General features: G+C 33.2%; 1 protein-coding gene across 1 annotated transcript in view; it reads right to left on the bottom strand.

Annotated features, from left to right (window-relative positions):
- Positions 1–15,965, bottom strand: part of LOC149420470 (uncharacterized) — a 744,323-nt gene that overhangs the window by 217,066 nt on the left and 511,292 nt on the right. The window contains exon 4 of the mRNA XM_089636727.1: positions 15,410–15,610. Within this exon, the coding sequence (XP_089492853.1) occupies positions 15,410–15,610 (201 nt within the window). The remainder of the gene's footprint in view (positions 1–15,409; positions 15,611–15,965) is intronic.

Raw genomic sequence — 15,965 nt, 5'->3', positions numbered from 1 at the left:
AAAGTATCCCCATAGAGCATCCATTCCACACCCCGCTACTAAGAAAAACATAAAAACAAAAAATCGATCCACCCTAATGTTCAACGTCCACCTTTAAAGTCATAATATGGGCATATTATAGCTTAAATCTTAGAAAAAATATCTTTAATAATTTCCTGTTACACATATGTATTAAACTAAATGACCAAAATCAAGAATTGTTTAGAATTTGCCTGTAAAAACAAAAAAAAACGTCTCCTGTAAAATTTGCTAAATGGTCTATTGAACATACAAGAACTAAGGCAGCGTGTAACAGTTAAAATATAAGCAAAGTTTCAAAAATATTTTTATCGTTTTTCACTGTGTAAATTTCAACATCGATGTATGTAATCAAATATTTTTGATTGTTTTAAATTTCTCAATTTTTATTTACTTTGTTTTAAATTATTTTTGTCTTAAATTACTTATCATAATGGCGATCCTTTGCACATTTTCCTTTGGTATATTATACGTTTAAAAGCTTTGAAATTTATTAGAATAAATCATTTACTTTAGTATGCCCGCTGCATTCTGCGGTAATAAATCCACAATAATATCAATCATACATAATTGTCTCGGAGGGGTGCGAAATTCGAGATGAAAATATTTTCAAGTTGTTCAGATGGAATCGTGTGCCGTTTTAAAGGAGGAGGCCCCAAGAGGGTCTGTCTCTGCCAAAAATACTGCAAGATTCATATCTTTCCCATTGGAATCGGAAATGACCCGATTTCTAAAAATTTTCAGTACTAAATCTCCTTTTTAGACAGACCGCGAAAATATCACAGATTTATCGCGATATTGCAAGTAATGCTTTTCACCGCAGTTATAAACGCCAATAATTTCTTGGATTTTTCACGGTTTCCTTAAAATGAATCTTTTAATGGGTAAGTTGATTTTCATAAGAAAGAATATGTTACAGGTGGAAAATGATAATGTGTTGTTTTTAGTCACAATAATCATATTTTCGCCAGTAAAAGAAAACAGTTGTTAGGTAAGCACATAGTTTGATGACTTCAACGCTGATTACTATCAACGTTATCTTGCCAACTTATAAAGTGTGTGCACGTCTTCATATGGATGCAAGGAAATTAGTATTTTGGTTAGTTGAGAATCTTTCGAGACAATTTTGTGATAAACTTCTATCTTTACCGATGACCAATTAACGAAAGATATGAAGGCATTGCTTTTTTCATCTTAAGCGGATGTTTGATAGATAGGTACCTAGATCTTATCCTAAAAACGTTAAATATAGTATTGCAACTCATAACAGGCCACGATTCCTGTTTGTCTTCAATGTAAATATAGTATTGCAACTCATAACAGGCCACGATTCCTGTTTGTCTTCAATGTAAATATAGTATTGCAACTCATAACAGGCCATGATTCCTGTTTCAATGTAAATATAGTATTGCAACTCATAACAGGCCACGATTCCTGTTTATTTTCAATGTAAATATAATATTGCAACTCATAACAGGCCATGATTCCTGTTTGCTTCAATGTAAATCTTACCTTTTGAAATATGGTTTCACAGCTGCCGTTAAGCACGAAAAAGTTTTTCATAAGCATGCAATGAATATTAGTAGTATCGATTAAAAAAAATTAAACGGTGTTTCAAACCTTTTAACATTTAGCACACTATAATATTTACTTCGTATTCGTTTCTGAGTTATCCCAGAGTTTTCATTATACCTAAAAGTTATATACTCTACACGAGAAACAATGTTAGTTCTTATGTTGTATAGGTAGTTCTAACCCTAATCACGAAGCAATGTAAATATTCCTATCTACAAGCAATAATTATTGAATTACCGAAAATAAGCTGCAAACAAAGCCCACGGCAACTAAGACGGAATCTCCAACATTAAATACCCAAGATATCAGAAACCACAAACCCTTGAAATTCAGTTTAACAATAGCAGATATTATTAAGCATAAAATACTTCACCTTAGAATTAGTCTCTTTCAGTTAAAAACAATACAATAGTAAATAATCTGAAAATATAAATACCATTTAGTTCTCGGTGTCGGTAAAGATCAGGAGAATAATTCAACGTGTTATTTAGATGGAATCAATTTTATTTACATTGATAATAATTGACTGACATTAGGTAATGTTTTATCTCAAACTAGAACCTACATCATTGTAGAGTTATAATATTGATATGAGTCTTAGTTAAATCACGCAGGCTCTATTCGTTTTAGTTAGTGTTTTTTAGAAACATGAAAATATAGTTATACATTTAAATTAATATTATCGTTTTTCAATTTCACTATTAACATATTACGGTCTTTTCTTGTATTCTATATGTATTCGAAATTATTACATTTTCTCTGTACTATTTGAACAGCGGATAGCAAAGAGCCCCGCCACTTTCATATAAAAATTATTCCATCTAAAATATCAGTTAAAATGTAAGTAAGGAAAACGAAGAACATGCACAGAAGAATAATCTTTCAAATGTTTATTCTTGCCATATGATGAGCTCGCTGGTACCTGCACAACGATCCAACAAAATTAATCATTAATACTATGACCGATTTCAGTGTGAATGCCAATAATACAATACATGCTCGAAATTACTGAATTACAGACTTATTCTAGCTTTTGTTTGTCTACTATTTTTTCTCATTCCTCCACGAGATATTTGATTGTCTTTATTAACTTAAATATTCTCCCTTTCATATTATTGCAATATAATTCATATCGCATGCTGCTTGGACTTTCCAGGCACTGTAACGTATCCTCCGTTCTTGCGGAAGGACGAGTTCCCCGATTTGCAGCCTTAATGAGAACAAGGGTTGAAGAAATGAGGATAGGGATCAATAACTCCACAAATGTCCTCATCATGGAATCCCGTCAGACGAGTATTGAAGCAAATCGGAGGACGATATTGGCCCCAATAATCTTCAATCCAACGGATCAGTTAAGTCAAGGAAAAGAAAAATTGACGATGTTTCCTTATTTACTTGCATATACATTTATATTTTTCTCATCGTACTTCAATTATAAAACTTTTATTTTAATTTAATTTTTTTTTTTAATTCTAGTAAATTTATGTGTATTTACACTCTCTATCGATATGTCGGATTATATGGACCTCCACACATTCAAGAATAAATACATTTTAATTATTTTATTTATTTTTTAAATATATTTTTAAAATAAAATAAACTGCATACCTACGTTTAAACGTTCTACACAAAACCAAAGAAACAGCGAAGACCAACCATAAATAGCCTTTTATGGTTTCCTAGTAACCACCCACGTAAAACGTATTCAGTTTGTCGTTTTAATGAAGGTAAGGGGAAACCTTTAATAATCTTCATTCTGGCCACATAATGTGTACCTCCAGAGACGAATAAAGTGGATTAGAGAGCAATACACAAAGCGTATGTATGCTTTAAAAGAATCGTCTATAAATCTTATATTGTCCAGTTAGGACCATAAACGAAGGTTTCTTCGTCCCTGGGGAAATTAAGAGTCCATCGCTTGCTTGGCTGACTTTATATAGTTAAACTTTGCGGATATATTTTGCCTTCGTGGTTGTTCGTTAAAAGTAATAAGATCAGTTGATTATTTCAAATATTATCTGAACGACAGGAAATAACTTTTAATATTATTTTATTTTTACTAAAAAAAATTAGGTTACATAATTTACAGAATTTAAAAAAATTATTTCACCTAATTTCATACATGTGTATAACGTGTCGGCAGTTCGACACAATTAATGTCATATCTCCAAATATTAATATGGAAACACATAAACTGATTACTGTGGTAGCCAATTAATCCACCTTGATTCTACCCTGTATCCCATTTTTTAGGTTTTATGTATTAAAAAACGATAACTAATTTTATAATTTTAATTCATTGAAATCAACTATCCAAATGTGGGTAACCATCGCTCGAGCATAATGAGCATAATCAACCATCGTACTTAGTAAGTACATAATGTTAAGCCAAGTTCTAGTTTTAGTCAACCATTACATTTCATCTGTCTGTAAATTGTTTTGTATTTTCCGTTTCCGTTTCAAGAACGTGGCCGTTTTAGTGTCCAAGTATAGTTTTTGGCGATGTAAAATTTTCATGTTTATTTGAACTTTCCCATATGCATTTTTCAACATTAAAGTACCTTCTTTTGTAAAGTAAACCAATGATTTTAAAGAAATTTTTAACCAATTAGCAATGCTTATTTTTCTCACTGTGTTTACAGAACTACTAGAAATACCTATCCACCATGTTAATCTGCACTAAAACAGCTTCACCTATATACAGATTCAGGGATATATCGACATTCTCCAGTAAAAACTTGTGTAAGGTATCAGTATAATACGGGCTGGCTACCATAATATAGGCATGTGCCTAGTATGGTGGCTGTAGAAAACAAAAAAAACTGTGATCATTTAAATTTTTATTTACAAAGAAACACAAAAAAAAGTATCCATGAAACTTGAAACAATTCTTTGCATAACCGCCTTGGTCTGCAATCTGTAAAATGTTTGGAACCGAAGCTGTGGTAGACGTAGATATAGTTATTTGAACATCACGTTCTTTGTGCCTTAGATTATAATATATTTTATCAGAGAAGTCCGATTTGAGGGGTGAATGCGATCAAAATAAACAAAAGAAAATTGAAGTTTAATGCGATGCACGGCGTTGGTAACCCGTGGCCATTTAATAATAACCTCTTCAAGTAGATGGCAATAAGGTTGGAATTTCCGCTTTACATCGGCCGCCTGTTTTGATTAACGTAAAATGAACATCGCCAAAAAGCGTATTTCATCTTATTTTGTAAAGTTCAGCAACAAATATTTAAAACGTTTTCCCATTTTTTAAAAAACTTAACTATAAAATAAAATCGTCGTCGAAAAGATGTTGGTAAGTAGGAGATTTCGCACTTATAGGCATATTTTTTTCTGGGCTGATAAAAATATTTCTAGGCGATCAAATTTTCAAAACAAAATCACAAGATCTTTCATTAATTCGCAGTGCATACCTTTGATAAAAAACCTAGATTTTTCTTTTCGTGTTTTTACAAAAGAAAGAAATATTCACTTTTTATGTGTAAAGAAGTTCAGAAGGAATCACTCGTTGCTCGAGTGGAATGACTTTTGACGGTTTATGTATCTTAGACGGGACTCAAGAATAAGAATGTCGACCAATGTACGTCCTTTCAACGGCGATTGCGAGCGGCCTGGATTGGAGAATCATGCCTTATGAAGATTTATGTCTTATGAACAAGATTGAGTTTCAAGATAATTTGAACAATTCATCAAATTTCAAAGTTGATTTTCAAGTTCTGTGAACGATTTCTTCAAGTTCTATTATTATATGGCTTCATAAAACAGAAATAATAACAGAACTTGAATAGAAACTTCAAAATTTGATGAATTATTCAAATTCTGTGAAACAACCGGTCCTTCATGAAACTTGAAACATGGTTAAAGATTAATTATTCTCAGATACACATAAAACTTTGAGAGAAAAATTAATGTGAAGATATTCATGTTCATAAGAAGTATTTTGATACTCCTGTAAAACATATTGTCGCAGAAAGGTACCGATTTTATCGATTGACGTTTAGTACTAGATTCGCACCAAATGACATACTCATATTTTGTTAATTTTCGTTGTGATTATTCTAAGGAATAGAGAATTTGTTATAACCCTCCAATTAACTTATTATAGAATAACTACTTTTCAAATAAATTTCTCAGTAATGCATAAATATTAAAAACTCAATTCAATTAATTTATTTATTTTGATTATTTGTTGTATTTTAAATATTTATTTAGGTGTATACTTATTTTTTTCCGAATACAGTCTTTATGCACGAATATTTATTATTTTATTTTAGAAAAAATCATTCACACATTTTCTCGATTTAAGTTTAAAAGTTTCATTTGCATACATTTTCTTAGTCTCACGTGTGTGTTTGTGTTGCAGGTTTTCATTTTATCTTAAAAATTCAATTGATGTGTGGCCATTAATTATTTTGTATTTAAAAAATAAAGTATTGATGTAAATAATTTGATAAAGTGACAACATATTTAACTTCTTCAACATTTCGTTAATTTTCGTATATCTATTTTTCTTTAATATAATTATCAAAATTCTATTTTAAAACCTTGCTAAAGTTTATGCGTACGCGGAGAAAAAATAATATTTCTAATTTATTAAGAATATATTCATTATCATTATTATTGGTAATCACGTTAAAAATTGGATTGCAGGCCGTTTCATGATAAACTTTTAGTGAATTTCTAATATATCGGAAAAGGTGTTCTTGCACGTAGTATATTGGCCTTATTAATATATAATGAGGAAATGAAAATTATTATGAATTTCGTGAACACGTGTTCAGACATCGTCATAATATATTCATCATTTTCTAAAAGTTTATCAATGCCTGCAATCCCTTTAAATCGTTTTTAACGGGATTTTCAATTATACAATATTATCTCTTTTGTAGGTACCTACCAAGCTCCTAATAGTTGTAACATGAAGTCTTTATCAATGAAAGCAATGTAAAACGTATTTAATGATCAATTACATGCTTTCACTACGTAATTCAGAGAACGTGAAAATATGTAACTTTTTGATCACCTCCCATCCAGTGTTGAGCATATTCCGATCTTCGGTGAGTTCTTCTGCGTTGCCTAGCGACGGCACGAGTCTGCTCAGACGTCTTTGAAGGGCGTAAAATTGGCAAACAGGGGAGCAAAAACATACTTTTAATTGAACATTAAAAATCATTTACCATTTGCCAGTTTATACGTTAAATACATATTTGGAAACTTTTGTATTGCGGCCAGTGACCTAACAGTATATCTAGACTTGTTATTGTCTCACAAAATTATTATACAATGTGGCAAGTGAGGATCAATCTTACGTTTCCAGGAATTTTTTTGTTCTCACGTTGCTCATGTACGACAAAGATAAACATGAAAAAATACACGTGTACGAAAGAAATAAATGATAGGACCCGGCGGCGTTTTCGTATTCAAAAGTTGCGTCGAATACTACCCCAAGGCCGGCTAGAGTTAAAAGCCTGGGCGCCTGACGGATTTTGAGGTATCAAGTTATAAATTAGTGCCATGCCATAAAAGGGCCGAACCATAACGACTGTTTGCAAATGGCGGCGATTCTTGTTGATAGTCATTGTTACTGCTCATTTGAGTGTTATTTTACCGCAAGCAAATAAATAAATAAAATGATCAGCGTATTTTAAACAGTCGGCGACAGCACTGACTTTGTTGTATGGCTGTTTCGCGCCCAGACCTCTACTGTCGACCTTGCGTTTTCTCTATGCCGCATAAAATTTTTCGACGGGAAACAAATGTTTTACTTATAAAAATCGATATAATGAAATGTTATTTCTTGGCTTTTACTAGTGTTTGCCAAGTAATTAGAACACGTTATCATCACACACCAGAGCAATTTGGCACTTTTAAGGCAATTTACTTATAGGTAGCACAAGACTTTACGCGAAACGAGACAGTTTAGTACTAAAACTATGAAATCAAAAGCACTACAATTGACGTACTTTTTGCTTGCCACTTAGAGATTTCTACAGCGCGTCTATATATACTGTAATGTTTTCGATTGCGTCAATTTGAATAGGCATTTTATCTTACAAACACGTTATATCTTTTTTGTAAATTGCACACACATCTGTCATCGATGAACGATTGGTCCAGCGAGTGAAATTGCTATAGAACTGCCATAATTCACCTGCTACTTATATGTCTTTATGTTACGCTAAATTTAGAAATTCCTTTTGTTTTATCATTTCCTTGTTTGAGAATGCCCCAATGTGGTCTCGTATTTGACCCTGGACAGATGAGAGTGAATCAATTACTTGGGTCATTTCAAGAGTCAACAAAATAGAATTATTTATGAGACAATTCACGAACGTCAATGATACACGAAACGGGTCTACCATATCCGCATTCAAAACGGTGTGATGTTTGAAACAGAAGTTTTGGTTTGAAGAAGAACAAAATTATTAAAAAATTGACGAAATTCTACAAAACAATTAGTATTTTTTCGGTTAGAAAAAAGAAAAAAAATTCACTGATTGTTAAATTCATCCATTTGAATTTCGACTTTGTTTTTGTCAACGAATTAATGCAAGTTTTGTAAGTGGAGATTAACCTACTTTCCGACATCCGATCGAGCTGAAATTCGCAGATAGACTCGTTGTCGATACATTGGTAGCATACACACGTACACTCATTGCTCCAGCCGGCTAAAGAGATTGAAAAGAGCCAAAATTGAAAATGTATGTATTATAGTAAAGAACACTTTGTTTTTGTTATGGGTTTATTTTTTATACTTGATTTAGTGGGTAGGTACTTGTACTTTATTATGCAGGGTGTAGTTTATTTATTGCCTTTGTTATTTGAGTTAACCGTAAGCATTAGAAACTCCCGGCACGGTGTACAGTTTCCATCCGCGGCAATTAAACGTAGGTTGCCGCCTGCAGTGAACACTGTGAGCTCCACTCAATAATTCACCGTGAGAGATAGCTGCAATTAAATTAATTTAAACCCGACCACGTGGAAGGTGGTGTCTGCCGGATGACGGGTGGAGCCTGAACCTGAACCTGCCGTGTGGGTCTCGGCTGCGGTGGAAGCGATCTGAGCACCACCGCCACCCTTGAGTTGAGTTCAGACTGAGCGCAGTTTCGCTGAGAGCAGAGTAATTGACTTCGATTTGAATGCACGACTGTGCTGATGGGAGTGATTGAAGCAGCACACGCCTGAATAAAATAACGGTTGGAGATGAGAGATGTCGTAGTAGGATGTGAACCATTCCCACCAGTGCACAGAACACAATCAGTATCAAAATATACGTACGTGTCATAATATATCTAGGTACTGAATTATATTTGAAATTTACTTGTTAAGAAACATCGCGTGTAGATACTCAATGTATTATATATTAATATATTATAATCTTCCGATGGCAATCGTTTAGCAACTATATTGTGGATTTTAAAAGTAGGAAATTGTAAAACAATCTGATTTAAGCTAGCCTTTATTCATTCGTATTTATAATGTCAACTAGTTTCGAAGGTATCCTTCCTTGATCGGGCCAAATGTCAAATATTGTTAATCAACAGTGACAGACACTATAACATGTATTATATTTACATCTTTGGAGACGCTGTTTGGTGGGTTTTTTTAAGGAAATTAGGGATAGAATGTTCTGGGTACGAAAAGGTATGTGGGGTGGCTAGGAATCTGGAGGTCATCGTGTCCAAGAGTGAAAGATGTATGAAAATACATGCCTCACACTATGATGCAAAGCGATGGTTCGAGAAGGTCCGGCTCGAGAGGTCAAAGGCTCTCACTCAACTGGTCTGAACAATCCTCAACCCCATGAAACCTCACCCCTGTTACGTGGCCCATGGCAGAGGTTACGGTTTTCCAATGAATAGTTCCGGTGGCGGCGGTACTTATACTTTTTCGGCTTGAAGACATTCGCGGACCCTATTTTCATGTACTTATAATGTTGCGGTTACCAATATTTTATTCTCTTAAATATATTCTACAATTTAGTCAAATTAACAATGGTACAACGACAGGCGATAGACATGGAACCCTAGGTACACTACCATACACATAAAGAAGCCAACCAACTTATACTGCTTTAGTGATTGTGCTTCCCAGAGTGACAATATCCCGGCTGTTAGGATATTTCAAAATTTTGAATCATTTCTGTGATGGGATTATTGATTGATTATGCAAATGAACACAATTTAATAAATATACATCAAAATGGTCTATAATTAAATCCGATTCGTGCGCTTCGGTTCATGTCAAGAATCAGAATACTTTTTTTAATATGCAATACATTAACATTTAATATGCGGAAATCAAATGATTGTATCGGTTATAACAGAAAATAAAAATAAAAATGTTTCGGGTCACGTTAAGCGTTAGTGGATATAATAGAAGAACTTAGAAAAGTAACAAAATAATAAATGTCACGGGACGCCTGGCAGATGTGGAACATTAATTTTATTTTTCTGTCGAAAGTGAAAATTAAAATAAACAAGTCTTTATATTTTTGACAGTAAAATAATCCTTATTAGTATTAAAAATAAAATAAACACATAAAATATAACAACATGAAATATTCATCATCATTTAGAATAGATGCATTGCGAAATTCAGTGAGGATTTTGGCGGCCGGGCTGAAAGAGCCAACGAGTCACTGAGCTGGCCGAATGAGGCGTCGCGTCGTTCCGCGCAAAAGCGTCGTCCCGTTTCCGTACAAGAGCATTCTCCGGTCTTGCCACGCTTGCTACGCATAAAGCATAAAGCCTAAGCGCACCAAAATATGTTTCACATCAAATAATTTATAAAAGGCAAGGAGTGTGAAGTGCAAGTATAAAGATGAATAACGTTCCACACATAAAATAGTCATTTATTTTACGCCGTATTTTTAACCTTACTAACTTCCATGCAACAGTAGTTCATAAAAAAATAATAAATAACTAAAACAATAAATGTTCTATAGAACTTTTTTGAGTCTCTTCTCACCTCTGTGTGTGATCGACCAAAAGAGCGCACGATTCAAACAATTCCGACGCCCGACGCCGCAGCGCTCGCGATGTTTCAAAATAAAATTTTCAAGGCTTTGCAAACAGCCGTAAATTACGATAAAAATGTCGCGCGCCTCCCTGGAGTAGAAGGGGCCCGCTGTGACGCCCCCGTTCCTGGTAGTAAGTCGCGAACTAATATTACGAATTCCCATATCACCTATTAATATAAAACAGTCCACGGGAGACTGGAGAGATCTTCCCTGTATCAGACTCTCATGAAGTTTTGAAGTAAGTTTCAAAGTTGGGGAGAAACTCAGGTGAGTTATATATTATACTGTCCTGACATTGGAAACTACCGGTGTTATGCCGTTTTGTTGCAATACTAAGGTAAGAGGTGAGTGCAAGGTAGTTACTCCCTTGGAAACGCTGAACAAAAAGTTACTAGAAGTTAAAAACAGTAAACTCAAAAAAAAACTTACAAATTAATAACACATCAGCAAGAATAAATAAAGTTATCACTGAGGAGATAATATTGGATATTATATAAAAAACCCGATAGCAAAAATAATCGGTGGTTTGGATTAGAGTTGAACGTAATAATAATCAACGATCGAGAACTTTTGATAAATAATATCGTTGTTCAAAAAGAAAATGGTTGAATTTCATGACTTTGCTACCAAGCAGAGTTTTATTATTGGGAAAAATTACGTAACAGACAAAATTCATGTCAGAAACAGTGTCAGCCTAGGTCATAAATTCACCGATCATTTTGATCCTTGGACCACTTCAGCAGTTTGAAAAAAGTTTCTTGACAATTTTTACACAAGTATTCTCGATTATGTCCATAACTAGTACAATATAGTTTATACTAGTGATGGACAGAATCGAAAAAAAAAATGAAAACTTTCATTTTAAATTGATTATAATTAATTTAAACAAAATATTAAACATCGTATTGTACTTTTGGCTTACGCCTACTTTATCCAAAATGTCTGTATCATACGTATCCTGACCTCCAGAATTTTGCAAGAGAATTCATATTTACGCAAAAACCACAAGAACACTCGAACCCCGAAACCGCTTGATACCGTGTCGCCGACACATTTGGAAAGCTTTACATCAAAATAACTCAATCAAATGATGTGTTATATGTGATTAATCAAGATAATTACATAGCAATATAATAGCAGAACCTGAAACACATCTGAAAATAACAATCCATCACCTCCCTCGGACACGCCAACCCACAAAGTGACCGCGGCTAGGAAGGCTACTCAGTATTTACGTAGGACCCCCTCCACTACTCCCCGGATGGAATTCCATGATGGCCGCCGTCTCCAACCAATCACAGCCCAGCATGTCACCTTGACTTTCTTATCAAACACTGATAACAGATTCAAATGTGATTAATTGTGATATCATCAGACTGGATTTACGGAAAAATGATGCAAGATATAACTACGAAATAAATATCAACATCAAGAAATGATTAGATACTAATACAATAACATGAATAATTATATCTAACTATATTTGTTACCCTTTGGGAAATGTTCAAACCAAAGATATTTAACTTCAAACCCAATATGAAAATTTGTATAATTATTTATAAAATAAATAAACGGGACTGCGGGAGATGGTTTTGGTAGATTGAACTGACTTGGTTAAAGGTATCATATTAAAATATAACTTTCCTCTCAACAAGATAATTGTAGAGAGGAAAAATACCTAACCACTTTACTCCTCACGAAAGAGGATAGAACGCCTCCGAGAGGGTTCGATTTGAAAACGTTCTATAAATAGAGAACCGAATTCCATACAAAGTCAGTTCAACAACTACCTCTGAAAGAGAATCCTCTCTCCTGAAGAAACCATCTCCAAGTCTCCAAAGTCTCAAGAAATATTTCCAAGTGTTTTATTCAGTAGTAAATTCAGTTTTTGCCAGTAATAAATTCTTTTCGTCAGTTCAGATCTGGAATAAATTCCTCTCTGATCGTGGCATTAAACTCCACCACAAAAGCTCTACAACATCTACCAAGACTGAAAACGCTAAAAAGTGTACCCAGCTACCTTCGTATCTACAGTTATTGTACGGACGGTATATTGTCTCGTACAATGTCTATAATACTTTTGTTTGTAATAAAATCCGTATGGGCACTAATACATAATTTTTGAATTATTCGCGTAGAAATAACTCAGGTGGGAGAAAAAAGTATTAGAAAGGAACTGAAGACGTCAAAGCCAACGTCCAACGTTATCATTCAGAAACAAACCATTTAATATACTTAATGTTCGAAATGTAGATTAACGTTGGCCGTAGGATACGAAACCTCATCCAATGTTTAAAAGTTGTCGATAACGCATTCAATGATTTTTTTAATATTGATTTTTTGGATTGAATCTACTTATTCAACATTGACTACGGATACTTCAAATTACTCGTAATTAGATGGAAACAGATTGCATTATTCATCACGGACGCCTAGAATCTTCGCTTTTACATACTTATTTTGTCTCAGATTTAAATTTTTTTACCCAATTTTTTTGTTTTTTCCTTACATTCGCTATTAGTGTATTACCTACTCAATGTGCTTGTCATATTATTCAACAATATAGTGTTACTACTATGTAATTGTGTTACAATTACAATTTTTATGTATTATTTGATGTTACCGTTATGTAATTGTAATTCTGTACATGTATGATAATTTGAAACCAGTCAATTTGACTGTCCAAAAACGGGAAACCTTCCTAGTTGGACAGACAAAACCTTCCTTCCATATAATGTAATGTATATTTTCAAAATAAATAAATAAAAATATATTATTGAAATATTTATTATTGAATTAGAAAAAGATAAAACTTACAAATCAAAACAAAACATGAAACAGAACAAGATAAGACAGAAAATAAAAAAAAGTTGAAGAGTCTCAATTTGGAATCGAACCCAGGATCTCTGTCTTAACGGGACAACATTGTTATCCACTGAACCATTTGTACGTAATTATTATAAGTCATATTTGTCGATCTCAATTTTCAAATTCAGAAATAACAATATTATCTCGCAACTAATTTTTCCCATATTTTTGGCAGCTATCTTTTTAATGATCACAAAGTTGTAAAGAATTGGTCTGTAATCCAGATAGTGTCTCGGATTATGTTCTGTTTTGTTTTGTTTTTTTTTTTTTTCTGTTGCACATTTCGTATATTTGTTAGTATCATCTTCTTTTTTAATGATATATTACATTTATGGGTATAACCTTCAAGGGTGAAAGAAATGTTGTACCAATAAAATTTTTAATATTTATTGTTTATTGCATGATACCTGATCATCTAAACGTGACATTGCAAAGAATCTACTAGTTAGTAAATACAATCATATTGATAATAGTCCATCGCTATGAAGTATTGGATCTTGGCACAGACAGTTTTCACGTGATAGTTGAATGTAGGTATATGTATTGGAGGCTTTTTTCGGTTATTCATTGTTTGCTTTTCTCTATAAATAATATTACAATGTCCTAACATACTTTTATACAATATGTTAGTTACACTTCACGGCTTCGACCGAATTCCAACACCGGTTTTTCTACAACTTTTTCCTTCCTTACAAATTGAAAAATCTATTTGTACGTCAATAATTTTATATTTGTGCAACATATTAAATATTCATACCTTCTCAATGAAAAGATGTCGAGCGCGGATGGAAAGCAGGTGTCTTGTAAAAGATAGTGAGAAAATACCTAATCATGAAGACATTTGTTTTTGCTGCTTCAGATATCCAACCGTGTCCCATAATATTCTGCTATTTAATTAACATTTGTGAAAGAGTATTTTTTTGTTGTTGTTATTAATGTTATCATGGGAAAATAATCTTGTAAGTATTTTTGTTATAGGGGAGAAGACTGAGCCTCGAACAACGGACAAGCCCGCACCTTGGTCAACCGGATCCTGTAGGTCATCTAATGAAAACTTCGCAACATTTTTTAATGTTATGGAATGCATAAAAAATACCCTCAGTACATTGTCTTCGTAACGGCGGCAGACGAGGAATGCTTTAGTTAAAAATAATAATTGATTTGTGTGAATGAAAAGAAAAAAAGGCATCATTCTGTAAATTTTAGAATTTTAGGTAAGCAGTTTATCGTAACTTATATTTTTTTATCATTATTTCAAAAAATTCTTATTATCACAGAAAGACTTCATCTTTCTTCAATGTAATTGAGGAAAGATGAAAATGTAATTCATTTTATTTGCCTAACTGTATGACCCGTGCCTTGAGCCACGAATATTACCTAAGGTACCTATTATGTAGGATGTAATTTTAGATACATTTCCTTTTTATTATTTAGAAGTCACCCCGGTATGTTATTTATTTTTAGTTTTTTACCTTTGATGTTAATTTAATACAGAAGTTGTTCTTCGTTACGTTAATTAAATTAAATTAAATATCCAGACGTACAGTATGTGTTTTTTTCACAAATATTTTCGTTTCAAATTGTGAAATGCATCTCATAATACAATAGAAATAAATAATCTTATCAAAAAAAATAGTTTTACCAAACAATTTACTTTACATGACCAAGGTACGATACAATATGGGCCAAGATATGGTACCGTGCTTAGGCTTTGGCTAAAAGAAAAGGTTTCGTCAAATGTCATTCTAATCTATAGGTACTATAAATGATTCACATACATGATGTCATCTATCAATTTGATTATAAAAGATTGATCTAATCGGCTCTATAAAAAAATTAACGTTTTTTGTCATTTATCAATTTTATAAGACTCACAAGGATTTATACACTATTTTAAAAATAAAGTTTTCTTACCTGTTGGCTGAGCCGGTCTAATCTCAGGGTGAGATTGAGGCTGGATCTCTCGCTGTAGTAGACCGTGTACCCCCATGCAGAGCCGCACCACTGGCCCTGCGGAGAGGGCAGCCCTTCCTCCCTTATGCTCATATGGCCGTCGGGGCATCCTTCCGATGTGAAGGAAACGAACTTGCCGACTGTGAAGGTGTCGAATGTCAACTGCGGAAGAAGAGGGTAAATTTTTATTAATTTAGTTTTACGCCCAGCCGGGCTTTTCCATGGACTAAATACACCTAGAGAGCTATGGAAAATTATGAAAAAAAAGTTTTTAATGCATGAAATAACACCAAACTGATAAACTGAATATGGAACCATATTAGTAAAAAATGTAACTGTAACATAAAATAATATAAAATTAGAATAATACTACATATTAGAAAAATCACTAAAACTACATTACCAACGCTATTATAATTTGTATGATCTGTTATATATATTATCTGTTCAACATCGGTTCTTAAGAGGAATTGCTAGGAGGCTAGGTTTATAAAAAGGCAAATACTCATATGATGAA

This window comes from Hesperophylax consimilis, chromosome 10 (genome assembly GCF_061612785.1).
Source record: "Hesperophylax consimilis isolate HC1 chromosome 10, BYU_Hcon_1.0, whole genome shotgun sequence".
Classification (NCBI taxonomy): domain Eukaryota; kingdom Metazoa; phylum Arthropoda; class Insecta; order Trichoptera; family Limnephilidae; genus Hesperophylax; species Hesperophylax consimilis.
Note: the sequence above shows the minus strand (reverse complement) of the source record. Positions and strands in the feature narration are given on the sequence as shown.